The 24,337-nt window shown below is 44.5% G+C and overlaps 1 protein-coding gene and 2 long non-coding RNA genes across 6 annotated transcripts in view; 2 read left to right on the top strand and 1 right to left on the bottom strand.

The window, feature by feature from the left end:
• The first annotated feature begins 531 nt into the window (after window positions 1-531).
• On the top strand, window positions 532-15,231 carry LOC117888325. Its single transcript, XR_004648307.1, has 3 exons — window positions 532-593; window positions 6,113-6,224; window positions 15,015-15,231. It is a non-coding gene; the product is annotated as an uncharacterized LOC117888325 (long non-coding RNA).
• On the bottom strand, window positions 11,469-19,262 carry LOC117888319. Its single transcript, XR_004648305.1, has 2 exons — window positions 19,138-19,262; window positions 11,469-14,837 (listed from the first exon to the last, which is right to left on the bottom strand). It is a non-coding gene; the product is annotated as an uncharacterized LOC117888319 (long non-coding RNA).
• LOC117888291 (biotin--protein ligase-like) overlaps window positions 18,486-24,337 on the top strand; it is a 109,275-nt gene continuing 103,423 nt past the window's right edge. For 2 of the 4 annotated variants that reach the window (XM_034791583.1, XM_034791575.1), the window contains exons 1-3: window positions 18,487-18,671; window positions 21,586-21,729; window positions 23,150-23,299. In XM_034791583.1, coding sequence (XP_034647474.1) covers window positions 18,615-18,671; window positions 21,586-21,729; window positions 23,150-23,299 — 351 coding nt within the window. In that variant the 5' untranslated portion in view covers window positions 18,487-18,614. Of the gene's footprint in view, window positions 18,672-21,585; window positions 21,730-23,149; window positions 23,300-24,337 lie in introns of all 4 variants that reach the window. The other 2 variants (XM_034791557.1, XM_034791566.1) reach the window with 2 other exon arrangements.

Below are 24,337 nucleotides of genomic sequence, written 5' to 3'. Positions count from 1 at the left end.
CCACAATTGGTACTAGCAGTATTCCCTATTTCACTTTGCACTGCCACTGAAGTAAAAGTAAAAGATATCAATCAGCATGTCTTCCACTGGTTTGGGAATGGCTTTGACAGCAGCCTTAGTTACCAAGTGGCACAAGGGTGTCACGCATGGAAGGCTATACACAGAAGCTGACATTTCTTTGACTCCCCTTAATACAGATTGTGCTTGCCAAACATTACATATGCTGAGTCCAAGGAAAATCCAATTGCATTTGTCTCTAGAATGTTGGAATCCATGAAAGCTAAAATAATTGGTGCAAGACATTTTTCCACATTTGTAATGTTACACACAGGCTTTGAAAGAACATTATTCAAAAGTCTTGCTTCTTGATAAAACTATCTAATTATGAGACAGACCTTCTTGTCATTGTTGGCACCGTTATTTTCAATCACTGTAGCAGTGAATGGGTGCAGATCTGGCATGACTCACAAGTGACCATGTGTGATGCAATTACAGGGTTTTGTTGATTCATTCAGCTTTTGTTCTTCCACTAGAAAAAGATTTTGCAATGCCTGAATTGGAGGAACAATCATCTTGACAAACTTTTTTAAATGGTTAGTAAAATCAATAGGAATTCCATGTTTATATGTTTTTTTCAGTGAAGGATTGTTAAACTGGATTTTAAGAAAAATGTTTGTATTCCCTTGGGGGGAAAATATGCCACTCACATGTTTTTCAGTCTGAAGGTGTTTCTTCAGGTCATTTAGATCAGAATTACCTGTGCAGAGGATTGAAAGTAGATCCCACAATAATCATGTTCCTCTTAAGTCTTCCCCCCTCCTAATTTTACTACATTCTAGATTAAATTTAAGTGAAGGATTCAGTACTGCAAGTAGGATGCATTTTAGAACTTGGAAGAACCATATTCTTCCATTAAATGAGCTTTTCCCATACTAAAGATGTATAAAACCAATAGGATGGATAGTACAAGCCCATAAATATATTGTAAAGAGTGTATATGTATACACACACACACACACACACACACTTTTTATATATAGAGAGAGAAAGGAAAACAAAAATGTAGTATTGAACCCCAGGCAAAGTAAATGTAGACCACAGAATTCTATACAGTGTGTATGTATTATAAAACAAATCTTTTCCTCCTTCACATATAACACTTTACCATCTGTTACCACAACTATCATACATCATAGACCATACACCACAACCTTAACCTTGACTCACCCTTCTCCACAAACCTCTTTACCAAAACAGTACTGCCTGTGGAAGTTTAGTGTAGTTTTGTGCTGTGTTGGGAGAGAGTAGTTTCATAGATGGGATGATGGAACACTAGCACATATACTGAGCAGAGTTAAGGCTGTTGAGCATTTTCTGTAGTTTATGGTTGTGATACTGGTAAGATATATGCCTCTGAGTGGAGGAGAGGCTATGTACTTTTAATTTTCTTTATTTTGTGGGTTTGTGTCAGGTATGTTTTGTGTGGAGCAATTCTAACTGCTTCATAATTATTAATTTCCTTTGTTGTTGTTTTTTCAATGCTTAAATGTAGGGTTGGACAACAGGGGGCAATCCCATGGAGGGATAGAAGTGCAACTGCTGATGGAGAAGTTAATTCAGCAGTAGCAGCACATGAATCTTGATGTGCCAGTGGCTGCACAAAATTCCTTGAATGTTAAGTCCACTGCACCTAAATCTCTTCCCATCTGGAGAATATAATCTGAAAAAAGCATAGCTCCCAATGGCTAACATTTTATATGGGGGCCCATTAAATTGATGCATATCCAGATTATCATGTTTACAAGTAAACATGGAGTTAGCAATCACTGGCACATAACATTTCAGTTATGACAAAGAAAAGCTAAACATTTATCTGAAATCCAGTTTTTTTCAACCCCAAAAATACACATTGCACCAGATCTACTAAAAATACAGCTCTCTACCAAAATTTGTGGAGATGGACAGTGTTTTTAAAGATATCAGTCAACAATGTATGATTATATTGTAGGGATCGGCAACCTTTGAGAAGTGGTGTGCCAAGTCTTCATTAATTTAAGGTTTCACGTGCCAGTAAAAGGTTTCACGTGCCAGACTAGTAGCGCGGGCGGCAAACGGAACCCCAGACCGGCAGCGGGCTGAGCCGCTCAGCCCACTGCCAGTCTGGGGTTCCGTCCGCCAGCCCGGGTTCCGTCCATCTAGGCCGGCAGCAGGCTGAGCGGGGCCGGCGGCCAGGACCCCGGCTGGCAAGGGGCCGGCAGCTGGAACCCCAGACCGGCAGCGGGCTGAGCGGCTCATCCCACTGCTGATCTGGAGTTCCATAATCCAGGCCGGCAGAAGGCTGGCAGCTGGGACCCTGGCTGGCAAGGGCCGGCGGCCGGGACCCCAGACCGGCAGCAGGCTGAGCGGCTCATCCCGCTGCCAATCTGTGGTTCTGGCCCCTGCCAGTCGGGGTCCCGGCCACCAGCCCCGCTCAGCCCGCTGCCGGCCTGGGTTCCGTCCATCCAGGCTGGTAGCAGGCAGAGCGGGGCCGGCGGCTGGAACCCCAAATGGGCAGCGGATGAGCGGCTCATCCCACTGCTGGTCTGGGCTTTCACAATCCAGGCCAGCAGCGGGCTCAGCGGGGCCGGCAGCCAGTACCCCGGCTGGCAGCAACGTGCCACCTTTGGCACGTGTGTCACAGGTTGCCGACACCTGTTATATTGTCAAGGGCAAATTTCAGACACAACCCAATTTAAAAGACTTCCAATTAAAAATTTATCAAGAGAAACCAAATAAATGTTCTCAGAAAATTCAAAGGGCATAAAAATTAACAATGTGAATTTTTGCCCCAAAAGTCCACATACTTTTAGAAGAAAAACAAGAACTTCTGTGTTATTTTAAGCCCACTTTAGAACGCATCCCTAACTATGAGGCTGCAACCAGAAGCCACCATAACGGTGCCAGACTCGCTACAGTGGTGCCTCCTGCTGTTTGGTTAGGGAATTAGTTCTTTCGGCAGCACGCTAGTGGTGTCTTGCCCTCCATTACTTTCTCAGACTCCACAGTCCTCACCGTTGGACCCCTGTCACTTCCAGACCACAGCGTCCACTTCTAGACACTGCCCTCCGGCTGTGCCCGCTCTGCTGGCTCTCCCCCCCCTTCCAGGGGACCAACAGCTTCTGGTTCTATCACTTGCCTCAGTGGCTCACAGCAGTCATTAGTCTAGCCCCTTCTTCCAAGGGCAAACCGCAGTCTGGCTTAGCCACTCTCATCACTGGCAAGTGGGGGAAAAGAGGGGAGCCCAGGCCCGCATGCTACTCTGGGCCCCGACCCAGGGACCCTCTAGCAGCAGCCATTTACTGCCTTCCTCCAACTCTCCTCTACTGCCTGCTTCCCTGGGCCACTTCCCCATAGCCCCAGCACCTTCTCTGCCCCTATGTGTCAGGGCCCCAGTCGGGCAGTTGTCAGCGTAGAGTTCTCCCAGCCTCTGCTGGCCCTGCCAAGCCCTGCTCTGCTCTATCTTAGGTGCTTCTCTCGCTAAGAGCCAGTTCTTCTCCCTTTGCCCTCCAGGGAGAGACTAAGGCCTTGGCTACACTTGTGAGTTACAGCGCAATAAAGCAGCCCCGGGCGCCCTAGCTCACTCCCCATCCACACTGGCAAGGCACGTAGAGTGCTCTGACTCTGCAGCTACAGCGCTGCTGGTACTCCACCTCAGCGAGTGGAATAACGTTTGCTGCACCCCCGCTGGAGCGCTGTGGCACCAGTGTGAATGAGGTGTTGCATTACTGCGCTCTGATCAGCCTCCGGAAACGTCCCATAATCCCCTTAAGTCAAGTGGCCACTCTTGTCATTGTTGTGAAATCGGCTGCAGGAATGCAGAAATGCCCTTTCATAGCTCCGTTTCGAAGAAGCTTATCAGCTCTGAGAAAAAGCAAACATTTACTGTTTGCTTTGAGTGAGTGAGAGAGAGGCAGGGGAGGAGAGGGAGGTCTGAACTTACAAGACAGCATGCTGACAGACTCTCAGCACCCCAAAAACCCACTCTCTCTCCCCCCACATACACACAACACACTCCCTGTCACACTCCACACACACCCCCATTTGAAAAGCACGTTGCAGTCATTTGCATGCTGGGATAGCTACCCATAATGCACCGCTCCCAATGCCCCTGCAAGTGCCGCAAATGTGGCCATGCCAGTGCGCTTGAAGCTGTCAGTGTGGACAGACTGCAGCGCTTTCCCTACTACGCTCTACAAAGGCAGGTTTAACTCACAGTGCTCTACATCTGCAAGTGTAGCCAAGCCCTCAGCTCCTCTCTGCCCTGCTAGGGCCGGCTCCAGGCACCAGCCCACCAAACTTGTGCTTGGGGCGGCACCAGGAGGGGGGCGGTGCGGCGCTCCGGCCCCCGGGGAGAGCGGGGCCACGGCCGAGCTCGCCGCCCTCCCCCTGGCGCTCTGGCCGCCCTCCCCACTGCGCTCTCCCCCCGGCCGCCGGGGGGAGAGCGGTGAGCCCTGGCTGGGGCTCGCCGCCCTGCCCCCTGCGCTCTGGCCGCCGGGGGGAGAGCTGAGCCCCGGCCGGGGCTCGCCGTCCTCCTCCCAGGGCGCCGGCCGCCCCCCCCCCCCCCCGCGCCCTCCCCCTGGCGGCTGGGGGGAGAGCGGGGCCCCCGCCGGGGCTCGCCCCCCGCGGCCCCGGCCCCCCCCCCCCCCCCCCCCCGGGGGGGGGGGGGGGGGGCAAAAAAGCCAGAGCCGGCCCTGTGCCCTGCAGCCTTCTTATAGGGCCCAGCCAGGCCCTGATAGGCTGCTTTCAAGCCTCCACTTGATTGGCTCCCAATAAGCCCTTCCATGACTGCTTGGGGCTCTGTGATGCCTCTCTGGCTTGCTCCAACTCCTTTCATGCCAGAGTGGGGCAGCTGCCCCACTACACCCCCATAATACCATAAGTGGTATGAAATTTAGGGTATCAATGTACAGTAGTTGCACTGAGGGCAAAAAAGCTTATCCTAAATTTGTGGATATCAAATGCAAAAATCTCATGTCTAATACCTGGAAACCTGAATTAATTAATTATTTTAAGCTTGTGAAGATGACAGACTATCCACAAGGATAATACCACAAACTTTGTGCAATATAGTTAACTTATTTAGATTACCTTAACCTTAATGAATAGACTGGACCCATGTTCTTTCCACAAAACTAGGACTATCCCATTTCTAACTGTATGTCTAGAGTGACTAATATAAAAACACATCCAAGATGGGACACATACTTTATATCTGCCATAGGGATGGCAAGTGCACAAATAAAACCTGTAGCTTTTATGCTCGTGAAATCCTGTTCCTGGCCCTATCAAACCTCACTGTTTTCCCTTATAAATCCTGTACCCTTTCTGGTTCCCCCAAATGCTTGAGAGAGAAGTGGGAACTTGGACCAAGAAGTCTGTGGTATCAGCTCAGGTAATGCTCGTGCAGTGAATTAGTGCTTGAAGCAGGGATGTTCATAGCATTAAACTTTTTTTATTCATAGTTAGTACCAAAAGGTCTTTACCTAAACCCATTGCTAACGTGGTTTTAAGGAAGGTTAAGGCATTAAAGGTACTTAAAAACTGAAGTGTTCAGTATCCACCCATTCTAAACAACTTTAGCTATATATCAATCTAAAAAAATTAATAGAAAATGTTTTACTACATTAATATGAACATTTCAGTTTTAACTGTTCATAACTCAAAAAACATTGAATTGATTTTCTTCAAACTTGGATTATTTTCCCTTCCTTAATGACCCAACAAGCCAACTTTCAGCTTTTGAGTTATGAGAGCAGGACATTTCAATTGAAACACAGTGGGGAAATGTATTTTCCGTCATTATATAATTAAAAAATAACTGATTTTGCTCAAATTTTCTAACAACATTCACCTTTTGAGCTGAAACCAAGCATGGAAAGTTCCAGTTCAAATGAATTTTTTGTAAGTCACAAAAAAGGGAGGTTAGAATGGATACTACATTGCAACCTTAAGTCATCCCATTCACTGCTGTAGATGTACGCTGAATGTCTCAAATAGCAAAGCTAAAACAAGCATTTGGCATATCATTTACTTTAAAGGTACCTTTTTAACTCTCTCTCTCTCTCTCTTTCAGGTCTCTTAAACTTGTGAGTTGCCTGCTCCCACTCCACGTGCATGGCCCCTGTATGCACTTGGCTGTTGATGAAATCCGGCTGTAGTCTAGATCCAACCTGTGGAGAGGTCAGGTGAGTACTTCCTTTTTTTATTTTTTGGTAAACCATGATATACGTTGAACAGTTTTGCAAAACTTTTAATTTCCTTATTTTGCTCTCAATTGGATATGAAATATAGATTTTTAAGTAAAACATGTTACTGAAGTTCCACAACTTTGCTGAGCTAATCTAGCACCCAATTTCCAGGGGTGCTGAGCACCCATGACTCCCACTAACTTCAGCTGAAATGGTGGGGATTCAGAACATCTAATAATCAGCCACTAGTCATTAGCTGAAGTAATTTTCCTAAAAATCATTCATATTCAGTGGTAGATAGGATTGTGCTTTACCTGATTAATAACCATAAGAGGTAGGAACAGAAGAGACCACTTGACTCATCCAACCTGATGCCTGCCTTTTTCAGGACTATTCTGTACGTCATTCCAATATCTGCAGTAAAGGTGCCATAGCTACATGTACCTCCTTTTGTAGTGCCCAGAAACCTCAACTTACATAAATACCATCATGATCCATCACCACAGTAGGCTGGACCAAGAGATAATTGCTCTGTGGAGCCCCATAAACATCACCCCAGCATAGAACTGTGTGTGTGGCAGGAGGGGAAGAGTGCAGCAGCAGGCCTGTCCTACCGATCTGGACAGATACAACCCAGCTGCAGAGGTAAGCAGAGTGGGAGCCCCATGCCTCTTGCTTGCTGCTCCTGAGAGGAGGCTGCCCCTGTTGCCATTTCTGGTTTTGGGGAAAAAAGGGGCCCCATGCCACTGTTCCTTCCTCTCTAGGTTGACTTCTGCCACCACAAGTCTAAGTGGGGCTAAGGCCACACAAGGCCCTATATCATACTGTGCCTAGTGCCCCAGATTACCTTCTGCAGCCTAAACTTTTCCCTTCATTAGGGCAGTGGGTCCCAATGTTTTTACTAAGGCAGCAGCCAACTGCATTTTGTCTTTTTTTGCATCCCACTATTACCTATATGCACCCTCTGCCCCAGCTGAGGAAGCTGGAGGGGGCTGGAGAGCAAGCTTGCCTCACACTCACCCTGCATCAGCGGCTCACGTCCTGCGGGCTGGCTCCTACCCCAGGCATTGCGACATAGTGCATAGGGTTGTAGTGCATCCAGGTTTGGCCTGGCCAGGAGTGTATGTTTGCCTAGACCAGGGCCCAGTGATGGGTTAATCAGGCCCTGGATATGGGCAACCCATCTAGAACCTTCCTGGAACCCACTGGTGGATCGGGACCCACCATTTTGGAAACACTGCATTAAGTCACTGCCTTTGCTCCCAACATTCTCCCAGTCTATGAATCATTCCATACCATCATTTATATTGTTACCTTCAATTTATTTATTGACTTTGTTTTTATACTCCCCTGAATGTTCTCTTTGCAGAATTCACATAGGAAACAATATACCTATACTGTAACTTGAAGAAAGAAACTGGCTGAGTGGCCCATTATTGTTGTGGGAGGTGACAGCCAGATTTCTCTAGAGTGCGGTAGACTATATTTAAAGGCCATATCCTACCTTGTACTATGGCTGCCTTGCACCATCTGGCAGTGCAAAGCTGCCTAACCTACCCCTTAAAGAATTCACTCACCATTCCCCTTCTCTGCTGTGCCAAGCACTGCTCAACTACAGCTGAGGATCTAGCCCTAAATCTGTTGAAACTGCAACAGACTAATAAGTATTATCTTTTAAAAGTATCTCAGTGATACTGTTATGCATCTCTTGATAAGAGCGAAAACCACCTTTTGTGTTGTATGTGTATATGGTTTACTAGTTTGTAATAACTGAAACCTCTCTTCAGGCTGGAATGATGATATTTTAAAAATGGGATGAAGGCAAGTATTGAAATAATTGCTGATGTGTGTGTGTACACACATGTTGTACACACATGTGTGTGTCAGCAATGATTTCAATACTTTCCCTCATTCCATTTTTAAAATACCATCATTCCAACCTAAAGAGAGGTTTAAGTTATTACAAACTGGTAGAGTCAATCAATATTTTATGATACTTCATCACCTCCTGCCATATTTGGAGTATATGTCAAAGGAAAAAGTTATTTTGAGTGTCAAGTTATTTAGTTTTATTTTGGTCTAACAACAAGAAAGCTAAAAAAGAGGTGGGTGCTATCTCATCTGTCTCCATAGTCTGCCAATTAGATGAGGAGAGTTGTAAATATCCAGTCCCTCACATACCTTAAATTACATGCCTATTTGTACATTCCCTAGATTTAGCAGAAGGGAATAACAGTGGATAAAAACTAATCTATGGGATTTAATTTTAGATTTAGAGTCTCAGAAATTATTTTTATCTGATTAAAAATGTGAGTATCAATTTCATTACTGGAATTTTTCTCTTTCCTCGGTCTAGGATATAATTTTTGAAAATATTAATTTTTTTTATGTTGCTTAAGAGGCTTTTTTAATGCCAATTTAAAATTTTGTTGTACAAAACCTGTTGATTATGTGGAGATCTGATTTAAAATGCTAGATTAATACTGAACCATCGAGGATCAGGTGCTTCCCCCTTTCATGGGAAAATTTGGTAACGTCAGATATTTGTTCTACCAATTGGAGAAAAACTATTAAGCATGTAGATTAAGAACACAGGAACATATGAATTGCCATCTAAATCACATTAGTAGTCACTCTGTCGAGTCTAATATTCTGCCATCTCTGACAGTGACCACTGCGCGATGCTTCAGTAGAAGTTACATGAAACCCTATAGTGGACAGTTATGGAATACCCTACCGACAGGGAAATTTTTATTCCCGAATCTGCCATTTGTTAATGATTAAGTTATGCCCTGACACAAGAGGGTTTCTATCCTTTATTTAGGAGATGTTTTTTATTCTATGCAATTTTGATGGTTCTCACAGTGTCCAGTTACCCCTTCTGGCTCCAGCAAGAGAGAGACTTGCTGATACTTAGCTGGGTGTTAGGTTCTTGACACCTACAATCTGTTAGCCACCCAAACAATCTCCTCAGGGCTATGCCAACCCTTACTTTGCCTTGCAAATTAACTATACGTGCACTCCAGTCCTGAGCCCCTTTGAAGCGTTCCTCTGCGATATCCAGCCTCTGGCTACTCTCAGAAATTGCTGGTTTGCTTTCCCCCAAAGGAAACAATGTACACACCAGCCTGTTTGATTAAACTGAGGATCAGCTCCCATATAACACAACAACACTGAGATATATTTATAGTGCAAACAATCGTAAGTTCTTCTTCATCCTATAGGTGCTACACTGTAGGTGTGCCTGCATCCCTGCACCTCTCATCGGAGATCTTTGGTAGCAGTATCTGTTCGGACAACACATGCGCTCTCCCTCCCTTGTGTTCTGCCTCCAGGCTAATTAGCGCTGCGTGGGCGAACCACCCTTAGTTCCTTCTTAACTGCCCCCGGCCTGAGACAGAGCAAATAGCAATCCCCTTTCCCTTACCTTAGAGTTAGGTTTTGTTTTAGTTATTATTTCTATTAGATTTTTCTTAGTCTTATAGGGTTTCTGTTAGTTTTTTTCCCAGTTAAAAAACAAAACAAAACATAACTTTTTTCTTCCCCGCTTTCTTTTTCTCTCCTCTGGGGATCACCCCCAATAACGGGCATGCCCAGCTCCCTGGGTTTAAAAGGTGCCTCTGACACTCCCGCTGTATCCAATGCCTTGGAGAGGCTCACATTCTGCAGAAGTGCACCTTCTGCCAACAATTGTAGGCTAGATCCCCCAAAAAATAGGAGTTAAAGCTGAAACTCATCCTTATGGAGGATGCTCTTAAACCAGCATCTGACCCTGGTCCAGAATCTATTCCACGACACAGACCATCCCCGGAGCCTTCTACTTCTAAGGACAGTGAGCCATGGAGGAAATCTTCGGACTCCCATTGCAAGTCCTCAAACGCAGCCCCAGACCAGCCAGAGGAGATCCCTGGTGCGATCAGTCACCTCGGCACCAGCAGCACCGATGACTCCAAAGCACGGTATCCATAGGACACGTGGCTCATATGGTGCAGACACCGCCTATAAGCCCTAAGGACTCTAAGGGTGCAGGCTCTGAAGCAGCAGCATCGCCTGACAAAGGCAAGAGCACAGTCTGTACCATCTCTGCAAAGGAGGTACTGGCATGTGAACCATTGCTACTGACCGTTTCCAAACAACCCTTATCGGACGACCATCTTGGGCAAGATCTGTCCCGATTTCCTCAGTACCAGCGAGTCAGCACCAACAAGCCCTGATGGTACTGACCACTGCGGTACCGCAGGACTTCTGTTTTTCCAGAGATCTCATGGTGGCTGAGACTCCAGAGTCCCTGCTACTCGGTATGAAGGTCCCGGTACTGAGCACTTCTCGATTCCCAGAATCACCACAAGCAACGGGGTGTTTGCTTCCAGCCTCCTTATCAGTTCCACCACTTTCCAGCAAGGATTCAATTAGTGACCAGGATGATGTCCTCTCACTACCCACACATCATGGCCCATCTCAACACCAACCAGGGCCTTCCCAGTCACACCATCAGTCTAAGTCTCAGCCCTCTTGATATGACCAGCCATGGGTACCCCCACCCCAGTGGACATACTGGGATCCATGGGCAGCCTACAGGCACCATGCTTCACAGGCATCTGGTGTCTCTTATTCTGAGCCAATAAGACAATCGCCTGCAGCCTCTATGTCCAGAGCCCCAGAACCTTGAAAGGAAAATTTTGAGGTGCAAGAGGCCAGATTAGAAGAGGAGGTTACACCACTAACCAATATCTCCTCCTCTTCTCCGGACAAGGCCGCGAGGCTTCCTCCATCGTCCATAGTAGACGATTTTAAGTTGTTTCAGGTACTCACAAAAATGGCGGCAGACAAACTACAAATTCCCCTGGAGGAGGTGAAAGATACCCACCACAAGTTGCTGGATATATTGCACACATTCTCCTCCTCAAGAATCGCCCTCCCGGTTAATGAGGCGCTTCTGGATCCTGGTAAGGTCATTTGGCAAATTACAGCCTCTATCACACCAACATGCAAAAAGGCCGATAAAAAGTACTATGTGCTCCCCAAGAATGCGGAGTTCCTCTTTTCACACCTCCCACCTAATTCCATTGTGGTGGATGCTGTGAATTCCTGCGGCCAACAATATCATTCTAAGGCCACCCCTTATGATAGACTGGAAAAGACTTGATTTATTTGGTAGAAAGACAAAAACCTCAGCGACTTTGCAAATCAGAATTGCGAATTACCAGGCCTTAATGGCAAAGTATGACCACATGAACTACACCAAATTTAATGCATTTATTGACCACCTGCCAGAAACACAATGGGAACAGTTTCAGATTATCATACATGAGGAACAGTTAGTAGTGAAAACAGCTCTCCAGACAGCACTAGATACCACGGATACAGCGGCTGATTCGGTATCGATGGCAGTAGCGGTGCGTTGGGCATCGTGGTTACACCTCTCAGGACTGCCAAAGGAGGTACAGATGACGGTCGAGGACCTCCCTTTCGAGGGCTCCAAACTGTTTGCAGACAATATCAATGCATCACTTCATACCTTTAAGGACTCCAGAGCCACACTACATTTGCTGCGGATCTACATACTGGGACAGAAAAGAAAATTCAGTCCTCAGTCATCCCATAGATCCCAACCACCCCAGTACCCACCACCGCAACGGTACTATGAGCCACAGCGAAAGAGGCCTAAGATTCAAAAACGTAAACCATCAGCCCCTCAATCCTCAACATCCCAGCTCTTGACCTCGAAACACCAATTTTGACACCTTGGTCAAAGGCCTCAGAGACCACTCCCCATAACATCAGCTGTAACCTACAGACCTTTGGATGCCACCTCACTCTTTTCTTCCAAAATTGGAAGAACGTGACTTCTGACAGATGGATCTTAGAGATTATCTCCAATGGGTATTTTCTCCACTTCACCTCTCTCTCTCTCCTCTCTACCCTCCCTCCCTGTCCCTCTTCAGGGACCCTTCTTACGAGAGACTGTTAACATAGGAAATAGATCACCTGCTACTCCTAGGAACCATAGAACCCACTTCTGTGCAGCTCAGAGGCAAAGGCTTCTATTCCAGATAGTTCCTGATCCCCAAAAATAAAGAAGGGTGGAGACCCATATTAGATCTAAGAGCACTGAACAAATTTGTGAAGGCACAAAAATTGAAGATGGTCACACTTTCAGCTATTATCCAATTTCTAGTGCAGGGAGATTGGTTTTTGGTCCTCGACCTGTAGGATGTCTACTTCCATATATCAATCCAGCCATCCCACAAATGATTCCTCAGGACTCAGTCAGGACTATTACCAGTACAGAGTACCTTCCCTTCGGACTCTCATTCGCACCCAAAGTATTCTCCAAGTTCCTCTCTGTAGTCATGGCTCATCTACAGAGCCTAAGGATCATGATTTACCCTTACTTGGACGACTGTCTCCTCAGAGTCCATTCCTTCGAAGAAGCTCTTTGGGACACCCAAAGATGTATTCATGCATTTGAGTTTGCTAATCAATTCCCCAAAATCGACCTTGACTCCACTACACCACTTGGAGTTCATAGGAGCTGATCTTGACTCAATACAAGCGTAAACACTCCTCTCACAACACAGATTTCACATCCTGACCACTCTCATAGACATTTCAGGGCAGCCCACAAACACCAGCCAGACGTTGCCTCCAACTTCTCTGGCACATGGTGGCATGCACGTTTGTGATATCTCATGCCAGACTACACATGAGGTGCCTACAGGCATGGCTCAGGTCTGTCTACACACCAAAGATAGACTAGGCAAACCCCTGTCGATGTCCTTTAGGGTCAAACATTCCCTGGAATGGTGGAAAGACCCTATGAACGTCTGCATGGGGGTCCCTTTCACACAATTGCCCCCCCCCAAAAAAAACATGGACGTATCCCTAATAGGCTGGGGAGCCCATCTGAATAACCAAAAGTTCAGGGCAAATGGTCCCCAATGGAGTCGACTCTCCACATCAACCTCCTGGAACTAAGAACGGTCAAACGGTCAGAAATGCTTGTGCTCACTTTATTCCACTGATCAGGGACACGCACACAAAAATCATAGTGTGCATGTTTTACATAAATCATCAAGGGGATGCCAGATCATCCTTCCTGTGCACCGAAGTACTAAAGCTATAGAACTGTTGCGTTCACCACAATGTTCTCATATCAGCTGTTTACCTGCTGAGAGTACAGAATATAACACCATACAGTCTCAGCCACAAGTTCTCACGACTACAAATGGGAAATGAACCTGGCAGTACTCCACTACATACTGAATCACTGGGAAATCCCAATAAGAGGCCTGTTGGCTACTTACCTGAACAGGAAATGCCCACTCTATTGCTCCAGAGCTGGCTTCAGAAAACGCTTGTTAGGGGATGCTCTAGTTCTCCCATGGGAGAGGGGCCACATTTCCCCGAGTTTATTGTCTCCTCCAGAGACAGGACAATCCCCTGTGGTACATTCTCCTGGGTCTTGTCACCTGTTGACCTTACACCCTTTTGTTGATTTTGTACATAAATGGTGCTTCTATTATGTTGGCTTAAAATGCTTAATTTACATGTGAACCTAGGTACACAAGTGAATAGACATCCTTTGGCAGCAGCCTGTTTGTCAACTCTGCTTTGATTCAGACTTTTAGGGAACATATTTTCTAGCTATCCATACATACTTGCCCACATACAACAGTATTAATGACCAGTGTGACCCTGGCTTTTATTGAAGACCTTCCATGACATTCTTTATGGATAAATACTATGAAAGCAATGTGCTAGATGTAGTGAGTTTGTCAGGTCTGACAGGAGTTGCTGTTACAGAATAGCGAACCCTTTGCCAGTGGCACTAAAGAGTTGTTAGGGTCACACAGTAATGTAACTATGAATGTTCTCATTAACTATATAAATATCAAATTAGTTTTTTAATCCTGCTAAGACCTAGGCCTCAGTTATATACTTTGACAATGAGTTCCACAAGTTAATTATGTTATGTAAAAATAATTCTAAATGTGCTGCATTTCAATTTATTTGTACTTGTTTTATAATAAAGGTTAAATAGCAGTGCACAACTTACATTCTGGAGAAGAAGGATGGATGAGAGGTTTATGCACAGGCCTAAGATGTAGGTGCCCTAGGTTCAAGGCCCTGCTCTCTCATAAACTTCCTGTATGATTTTTCGGCAAGTTACTTAGCCTCTCTCTATCTCAGCTCCCTACCTGTAAAATGTGCCTAGACTTAAGGTGGCTGGCAGTCTAGGTACTTATCTAAGCCAAGAAACCAACAGAAGTCACCTTACTCAATAGCAGCTTATGATGAATTTACCTTCTCTATGCTTTTTATTATACCTCTATCATGTTCCCTCTCATCTGGCAAGTCTGCAAATTTTGCTACTTCACTGTGTTTACTCTTTTCCCAGATAATTTATAAATATATTAACTAACACTGGTCCTGGTATGGAACCTCAGAGCACCTCACTGTTAAACTTTTGCCATGATGAAAATTTAGCATCAGTTTGTATTTCTACACTTCACTTTCTGCCTGTTAGCCAGTTTCTAATCAATGACAGTACTTTACCTGTCAGTCGTTGACTATTTAGTATCCTTAACAGCCTCCGGGGTGATGACTCTAGAAAAAGGGTTTTGAAAGTCTAAATAATTTATACTCTTTAGTTGACACATTCAAAGTATTCCATATTGTAGAAAGATTTTATTTTATGGATACTGTGATGATTTGTCCCTCTCCTATCATGTTCATTTAGTTTTACAATTATATTTTAATTTTTATTTCTGCTCATTTGTTTAGTTTCTCTTCAATGTCCTTCTCCTCCTCAACTGAGCCATGCTCCTGCTAAAGTCAACAGAAAAACTGTTATAGAGGTCAGTGCTACGGGATCAAATCTTTGCTCCTTTCACTCCCTGGTATCCTAGTGGTACCACATCTAGAGTGACCCCATGTCCCTATTTTATAGGGATAGTCCTGATATTTGGGGCTTTTTCTTCTATAGGTGCCTATTATCCCCCACCCCGTCCTGATTTTTCACACTTGCTGTCTGGTCACCCTAACCACACCATTCCTGTGTTTGATATGTGTAATTTATTTGGAGAAGTCCAGCCTCCCTCCACACCAGTCAGTGGATTTGGTGTGGCACACATTGCTTCATTTAAAATGCTACAGTATATGCTACCACTTGGGTGTGCACTCTCCCATCACTACTGGAGGCACTGTTCTTACCCCTCAAAAGATGTCACTGAAAGCTGTTGGTAGGATCCAATATTTCCAACACGGACAGTGGCTTAATGCTGTTTAGCTGTGAGATTCTGAGGACAATTTATTTCTAGAATTATTTTGAAACATCTACACAACGCTTTTGAAGAGAAACAGTTGCTTATACTAGGCAATACAATTAAAATACACAGGATTTTTGAAGTTCTTGAAAGGTTCACTCTATCATTTTACAGACTTGTTTGTCTAATCTATTATAAATGAAGAAATATTAAAATTTGTTTCCCACCTGCAGTCAGCAAAACATGCCCTAAGCACTAGAACTTCAAGAGCCCATTGTGCTCCTAAATAAGAGTCCCCTGAGACCATCCAAATTGGGTCACCCACAAATTTATTAAGCAGAGAAACATTCCAGAGAGATATTAGATTAGGAATACTTTAAAAAAAAAAAAAAGCTACCACACAAAAATTCCATAGGACCAAATTATGGAGACATTTTTCTGGACAGGGACCTGAAATAACTGGTTGGTTAGCAAAGCAAACAGCTGAAGCACATGAAAGGTATCATATGGTGGAAGATTAGATAAACCTCTCCAAAGTCTCTGTTACAGATGAGCCAACATTTTTGAGACACACTCAGGATAAACGCATAATTTATCAGCCTAGCAAGTTACCTCCTATCCCTGCTTAACTTTTCTTTTTCTATGGCATTTAAGGTAAAGAAAATATTTAAAAGTAAGACCAGTACATTTTGTGACAAATACATTATGACCCCAAAATTGTCATCCGAAACGCTTGCTTCACCTGTTCATGAGGCGTACTCAGCTTATAATGCACTTGGCTGTCTGTAGCAAGCACCAAGTTTAAAGTTAGTACTACTACATTGCTCCTCTCATGAATTTTAAATATCTGCCCCATTGTTTACATTGTAATTTAATATATTAGTTACCATAACATTATGATCAAGGAGGCACTTGAGATGAAAGCAGGGGGGAAAAAGTGTTTCGCTCTAAGAAAATTATTCTTATATAGATTTGGATAACCAAAAGATGGATTCTTCATAAAAGCTCTAAATCAACATGTATGTAATTCACAATAAGTCATAAATTACTTTTTCTGAATTAGAAAGAAATGGTTGAGTAATTAGTGTGCACCTTCTCTATATTAAATTAAAAATGTTGATGCAACAGACACACAAGTTGGGAAATGTACAGTTTAATTTCTTCTACACAACTCAAGCACATTACACATATACATTTTAAGGCAGAAAGCCTATCACCATTTAAAATGCAATTGGACCAGGTTACAGTTGGTCTGTGAATCATCCTGAGATTTGTGCTTGTAATATTTCAACTAAATGTTGAACTAATGTTTTGCATTTCGCATGGGAGGAAGAATAACAGTTAAGGTTCAGAATTGAAGGAGACCTGTGTTCTACTTCATTACAAGTACAGATTTCCTGTGAGATTTTGGTAAGGCATTTAAGGGCACATCCTGATCACACTGAAATCAAAGGGATTTTACGCTTAGCCTTTGTTTACACTAGCAGTTTCATCAGCAAAACTTTTGTTGGTCAGGGTGTGGAGGAAAAAAAACGAACTGACCAACATGAGTTTCACCGACAAATGCGCTGGTGTGGACAGCACTATGTCAGTGGGAGAGCAACTCCCACCGACATAGCTACCGCTGCTCATTGGGGGTGGTTTAATTATGCCGGTGGGAGAGCTCTCTCCCCTAGTCATAGAGCAACTATACAGGAAACCTTACAGAGGCACACCTGCAGCAGTACAGCTGTGCCACTGTAAGGTCTGTAGTGTAGACGTAGCCTCTGGGTTTGATTCTGCAAGATGCTGAGCACCTCCTGAGCTGGTGATTGCCTTCTACTCCCAGGGAAGCGATGGAGGTTTCCCAGCACCACACAGATGGCACTCAAAACTTGCAGGATCAGGTATTTAATCTCTTTGCCTCAGTTTATTTGTAAGAAAACAGCAATAACATCATACTGTACTTCACAGAATATTGTGAAGTTAAATTCATTAAAGTTGTAAATAGTTTTGAGATAGCACATTTTGCCTAACTGCAATGTACAGTATATTTTATACTTTTAAACGGAAAGCATTAAACTTTAAAGCTACATAAAAATGCATTTGTGTTAAGGATTTGTGTCTCAAATTCCTTCCCATCCACCAGACTCAAGAGCCCAGATTTATACTTCTGACACAGCCCTGAAAGGCGAGTTGATGCATGAGACAGTCAAGTGTGAAGGCAAAAGAGAAAATGGTCAAAATATGTGACTAGAATTTAGCAGACAGGGAAGGGGCCTGTTGTCTCCTCTTTCCCAAGATGTCAAATTGAGCTTCTCCTCTACAGCACAGGAAAGCCTAACGTGAGACAAACGCACGCCCTGTAGTTAAGCCGCAGGCAGTGATTGTGCACCAGGCCTTGTAGCCGGAGCACAGGGCACCTGTGAGCCAAACACCCGCCTGCTCGGCCGCGCTCCCAGCGGGTGCCGGTGTAGTGTCAGGGAGGGGCAGCCGGGCCCCGCTTTCAGGGGCCGCCTGAACGAAGCCGCGGCCTCGGGCTGGTTTCCGCAGGGCCGGAATAAGACGCAGCCGCTTCTGCTCCGTCCCCCTGGGTCTCCTGCGGCCCCGCCCCCCGTCTTCGCAGCCACCAGCGGCTCAGCCGCAGGGCCCTGCCTCCCCCCTCCCCCCAAACAAGGACAGGCCCCGCCCCGCCGTCCAACTCTGTAGCCGAGCGCCCTGGCCCGGCCCCAGCGCAGCCAGGACAAGCTGACCTCGCCCCGGCATGCAACGCAGCCCCGCGAAGCACTACAGCTCCCGGCATGCAGCGCTTCGGCGTCACTCGCTGGGGTTTCAGTCCCCTCGGGCCGCGCTGCATGCTGGTAACTGTAGTCCGCCGGCTGCTAGGCGCTTGTTCGACTCCGCCCCTGCTGTGACGTAGAAAACAGAGGGCGAGAATCCCGCTGTCGCTAATTTCACTGTTGCTATGACTACCGGGGAACGGGCAGAGCCATGTTGTATAACGATGTGATTATAGAGGTCTACAAATGGCGTCGGGGGAGGGGGTGACCCGGATGTAAATAGCGCGCGTCACAGGGCGGGAGGACACAGGACAGGAGTCCCCCGCCTGGGGCACGTGATCGGGCTGGGACGCGGCGCGATGGGGACCGCTCTGGACATCAAGATCAAACGGGCCAACAAGGTCTATCTCTGCGGGGTGAGTGCGGGGCCCGGCGCGCGGCAGCTGCCGTTGCCCGCGGTGGCTCCTGAGGGGGCTGCGGAGGCGGGGCTCGTTGTCGGGCTCGGTAACCGACTCCCGAGGGGGCAGGTGACCTGGACCGAGGGGGTCCCGGGGCCGCGGGGAGGGGCTTGGGGGGGGGGTCGCGGCCGCAGCCAGCGCTCCGCGGGTCTCTGGAGCTTCCAGCCCCTGCTAGAGCCCCGGGGTGAAGCGCGGGCCGGGGCCGGGGCCGGAATCAAAACTCCTCCCCTGGCCCCGCTGGTTCGGGGCCACCAGGGTCCCGTCCCGTCCCCTCCGGCTGGACTGAAGCCCGCACTGAGCCCGCCCAGCTCCTCTCCTGACAGCCCGAGGGGCCGGGTTCCCGGCGCTGCCTGGCCGCGGGTCTGGGGCGCCTCGGCTGGCGCCGCCTGCCCGCCCCTCGCCGGTAGAGGGGACCGACTGGTACCTTTCACTGTATCTCCTGTGCCTGTTCCGTGCGTCTTACGAGCTATTGGGCAAGTTAGGGCTGACTGAGCACCTGCCTTCTGAGGGGGTTTCCCCCAGGCGAAATGGAATGGTTGTGCTCTCCAATTCCATTTCCGAGTGAACTGTTTGTTCAAAGTAGGGAGATTCCCTCTAGCTTATAAAGAACAAATCAAGTATGTGTGTGTGTGTGTGTGTGTGTGTGTAAAGCAGCTGAATAAGAATGGACACAAGCAGTACAGCTTTGAATTAGTGAATAAAGCCATTTAATGAGAGAGAAAAAGCATTACTGGAGCAATCAGTGGATGAGAAATAGAAAATAATAATGAATACAGTGGTCTTGTTTGCACCCTATATCTAAAGGCTTACGTACACTTCCATTACACACCACATCGTTCAGTGGATTTATAACTCAGCTTTAAGAGCATTCCCTGGACTGAAATCTGATAAAATCATCACAAAGGCCAAATATGTTGTAACTTTTTATTCACTATATATATATAGTGGAGTCTGGCTGTGTTTGTATGTTGCCACTTTAAAGAGATTGTTGAATACATTTCCTTTAAAGTTACCTTTAGTACACTGACTAGACAGGAGAGCTGAATGATCTGAGAACACAATGTTGAAAGAACTGTTTAGTTTACTGAGTGCTGTACTAGAAATGCTGTCTGAATCTTTGATCAGGAATCACTAGGAATAGTCAATAAGTTAAAAATAAATCTGTTTTAATTAATCATGGGAGTTACTTGCATGGTGTAAGTTTTCTATTCTATTTTAGAAAGTCATTTGTCACCACACATTACACTGACATCAGCCAGTGGTAATAATGTCTTTTATGTATAGCACCTTTCATCCCAAAGAATCCCAAAACATGCTTTCACAAACAGTACTTTTATAGGAATCCCTTCACCTACCAATGCCCATGTTGCACCCAAGTGGTGCTGTCTAGCTATATAACTGCAGGTGGCAATATTACACTATAGTTAAGGTGGGGGAAACAAATTACCAAATCCAATTGAAACTGCATTTGGATATTAGGCAGATATATTAATGCCTTAATTAACCATTACAGCTTGCTGTATATTTTTGTCACTAATATTATAATTGTATATAAAAACTACATTAAAATAACAAGGTTGAAACATCAAGCACTTCAAAGTTAGACAATGACAGTATGACTGTTCCTTGGATTACCTGAACTGGGTACCCTTATGCATATCTATTATGATAGGCTTGCTCAGTATTGCATAGGAATTCTGTGGCAGAGCCACCAGTAGAACCCCATTATTTTGCCTTGCATTCCAGTGTTTTAAATGCAAGGGAACATCTTTTCTCTTCTTGGAACCCTCTGCCTCAATCACAGTCCATCCTGTGCACTGAAAGAGGTAACGAGCGAACTTTATATTGGAATAGGGCCATGCTGGAGGTGGAAAGGATTGGTAGAAGAATAGAATGCTTTGACATTTTTGGGCTCTAGAGAAGCCCATAGGCATCTGGATAAGGATGCCTTATGTTAGAACAGCTCCACTTTGATTACTGTAACCTACTCTTCATCAGGCTCCCAGGACCCACATCACCACATCCACCCCTGGAGTCCATACAAAATACATCTGCTAAAACTTTGCCCACCATTCTGACCAGATCAACACTCTCCTTTCCTTTCCTCTTTGATCCGTCCACTGACTTCACCATATTAAGTTCAGACTTCTTGTGATTGTCTTCAATATCCTGCCTAGCTTTGTCAGTTTCAATTTATCCATCTTTTTTTTTTTTTTTATAATGTTGCTACTTCCCCCCCCCCCCCTTCTTCACTTCACCTCCACTCCATTTGAAACACCAGCTGTGAAGGCCTGTTTGTCCACGTCTTTTACAACAATACTTTCCCCCTGCTACTGTGTATTATTCCATTCCTTGAACAGGTCTGCAGAGGAATCCCCTGTCCTCATTTAAATCCCTTCTGAAGGACCACTTCTTCAACACCCACAAGAAGCTAGCTGACCAAGCCATCTGTTTACATGTCATTTATTTATAAGTAAATTGCTCATTTATGTGGCGGAAAGATATTGAAGACTAGGAGGGAGGGGCATACAGATACTGGAACACAATTTGTGAGTTAGGGTAAGGGGAAGAAGAGAGGTTTGAATTCTGGCAGCAGATTGGGTGGGAGTGGAGTTGAAAAGCAAACATGTAAGTAAAGAGACTTCTGCCTGCCATCACCTTGATCACTTAACTTGTATTTTGTATTCCTTTCCCTGGCCTCCTCTCTTCATCAATATGTCTTTTCAGACTGTATGTTTTGTGAGGCAGGGACTGTCTTCCTTTGCATTTGGAAATCACCTAACATACTTTGGGTGTCACTGCAGTCTGAATTCTAGCAAGAGAAGAAACTGATAAAATCAATATGTTTTGGTTATCACTTTTTCCCTGTTAGGAAGTTCTTTCTGGAGTGGTGGTCATAACAAGTAAGGATGCAGTCCAACACCAGGGTGTCTCCTTAACGATGGAAGGATCAGTAAATCTGCAGCTCAGTGCCAAAAGCGTTGGTGTGTTTGAAGCTTTCTATAACTCTGTTAAGGTAAGAAATATGTAGATTGGTTTCTTGGGTACAAAAAGTTATGTCTGGTGTCTAAATCAAATCTCTCCTTAGTAATTCTACTTCTTTATGATTGTGTATTACTTCAGTGTATGCAGGTGGTTTAATATTTTCCCAATCACTGCCATTATCTAGCATAACACTGTGAGCTTCAGATGCAGAAAAATGTGTTAAAACGTACCCAGCCTAAGTAACCACAGAGTTAAAGAAACCTTGTCAAGATATTTACTGCTGTAATGTGCCGTGCTATTTGCATGTAGCTGTAACTGGTGTAAGAAGCACAGTCCTGCAAGGGGAAGAGGAGTAAAACTGTTCTAGAATTGAATTCTTATAAATAAAGGTAATGTGAAGGCTCCAAGCAAAGCTGCAACGAGAAGCCTGTTTTTAGTTATATATAAAATATCTCTTCCATATGTGAGCCCTAAGCAGCTGGATAGTTTACTTTTGAGAGGAGAGAAGAAATACTAACTCTGAGGAGAAAGAAAGCTTCCGTCAGTCTGTGCTGCTTCATGTGTCAGCAGAGATGAGCCAAAACCCCAGGTTTGAATAGTCCCAAACTTAGAGGATATCCATATTTTTCCCCAACAAAGCATTTTCAAACAACCAGAACAAGAATTTTAATTCCATTTCAGCTTTAGAAGCTTAACTTCAAATATAAGTTCCTTGATTTAGACAAATGACCTTTGAACAGTAATTTGGGGCCCATCATCTTATCATTGGCATTGGGTATTGTAGCAATTTAAAACAAAAATAGTTTGAAAAGAAAAATGAAAAATCACATAGGGGAAAATAAGATTTATTTTAGTGCTCTATTTGATATTAAATTAATTTCCGTGCTCTGGGAGTGCATGTATTTATTTATTTTATTTTGCTGTTCCTACTCTGTTGTCTTTTAATTGATGGAGGCATATTTCATGAGAATTTGCATGCTTCCCCAGTCAAGTGCCAAACCATAGTTTGCCATTGTTCCAGCAACATTCTGATGCTAAATATATAGCTTGCCTTTGGGAGCCCTTCTTCCCTCCAAGAGCTAACTGCTCAACTGGCATATACACATACAGACTCCTGCTGCTGCTGTTAAGGTTTGTGATTTCGATAATGGAGCAAGAAATGTACTGCTTTCAAAAGTGTACTAGGTTCTACTTGTTAGCTTCTTAAATGTGCTTAGCCACCAGTCTGACACACGTGCAAAAAAACTGTACAGACTGTCTTGGTAAGAAACATTAAGTAAGACCACTTTTTGCCACAGCGTGAGTTTGTAGAGAATTGTTTGTATGGGACACAGACATCTGAATTTGGAGATATTTGGAAAGGCTGATAGGGTTTCATGTGGCTCTGTTATTGGGCCGTTATTATGAAGCAGACTGCTTTATTATAAACTTCTCAACGTTTCTCTTTACAGCCTATTCAAGTTATCAACAGTACCATAGAAATGGTAAAACCAGGAAAACTTCCCAGTGGCAAAACAGAAATTCCTTTTGAGTTTCCATTGCATATGAAGGGCAACAAAGTTCTATATGAGACATATCATGGTGTGTTTGTCAATATTCAGGTGAGATGGTTTTCTGCATAGGGGAAAATGTGATGAACTACACTCTGAGAAACTTCTCTAATTGCACTATGGGAGTATGTTGCCAATATTTTTGGTTTTGTCAATTTTGTACAATTATTGCAATGCTCATGTACAGGTCCCTTAAATTAAAGGTCCCTTAAATTAAAATTCGTGTTCCAGCTGTGGGGGATTTTTTTAAATTTACCGAAATGCTAGTAGGAAAAGATTATATATTGGTTCAAACATTTCCCAAACATCTGTCATTGTGGTATTTGTGTGCACTTTACATGGCTTAAATTGAGTCAAAAGTTTCACAGTTCCGTTCAGCTCACAGCTGATGAGACAGAACAAAAATTGTCCCATTAGCTATTTCTCCAGGATTTAGTACCTCAGAGACAGTGGAAGACCTGTGTGAAACACTTTTTGGATTTCTTTCCAAACATGGCATAACAGCCATTTTAAGATCTCAAAACTTTATCAGGATATATAGGCTTAAAAATTATACTTGCACTTTAAAAACAAAATATTTGGGATTGTTTTTTTCCTAACTAGGAGTTTTGGCTTGTGTTACTTATATCCCCTGTTGCAAGGATCATCAGATACAGCCTTGGAAATGTAAGAAAGAAGAACAAAGTTTTGGAGGGTTTTTTGTTGTTGTTGCTGTTTTTGTTTTTTTGCTTGAAATAAGTGTGTCTTAAAAAGAAAGAAGGAATCTATACTGTGTTTCACCCTTTCACATCTATATTTAGTGGTGGGTTTTTTTTTTGTTTTTTTTTTTAATGTAGGGCCATTTTATAAACTTAGAATCAAGAGAGATTGATTCATTGGAATTTCACCACTCTTCAGTAGGTTCAAATATGAAGTTACGTATAATGGGACAGTGATATCCTAGCACAGGATATTGTATTGTACCTATTGTGTCTTATTAACCATAAAATGTGTACATCGCCTGAGTTAAAACTTTCTTTTAGTCTCTTCATTTCATGTAGGAGCTGTTATTAGTTTGTAGGATGGAGTCTATGAGGCCTTCTCTACTCC

The sequence above is a fragment of the Trachemys scripta genome, chromosome 1 (genome assembly GCF_013100865.1).
Source record: "Trachemys scripta elegans isolate TJP31775 chromosome 1, CAS_Tse_1.0, whole genome shotgun sequence".
NCBI lineage: Eukaryota > Metazoa > Chordata > Testudines > Emydidae > Trachemys > Trachemys scripta.
Note: the sequence above shows the minus strand (reverse complement) of the source record. Positions and strands in the feature narration are given on the sequence as shown.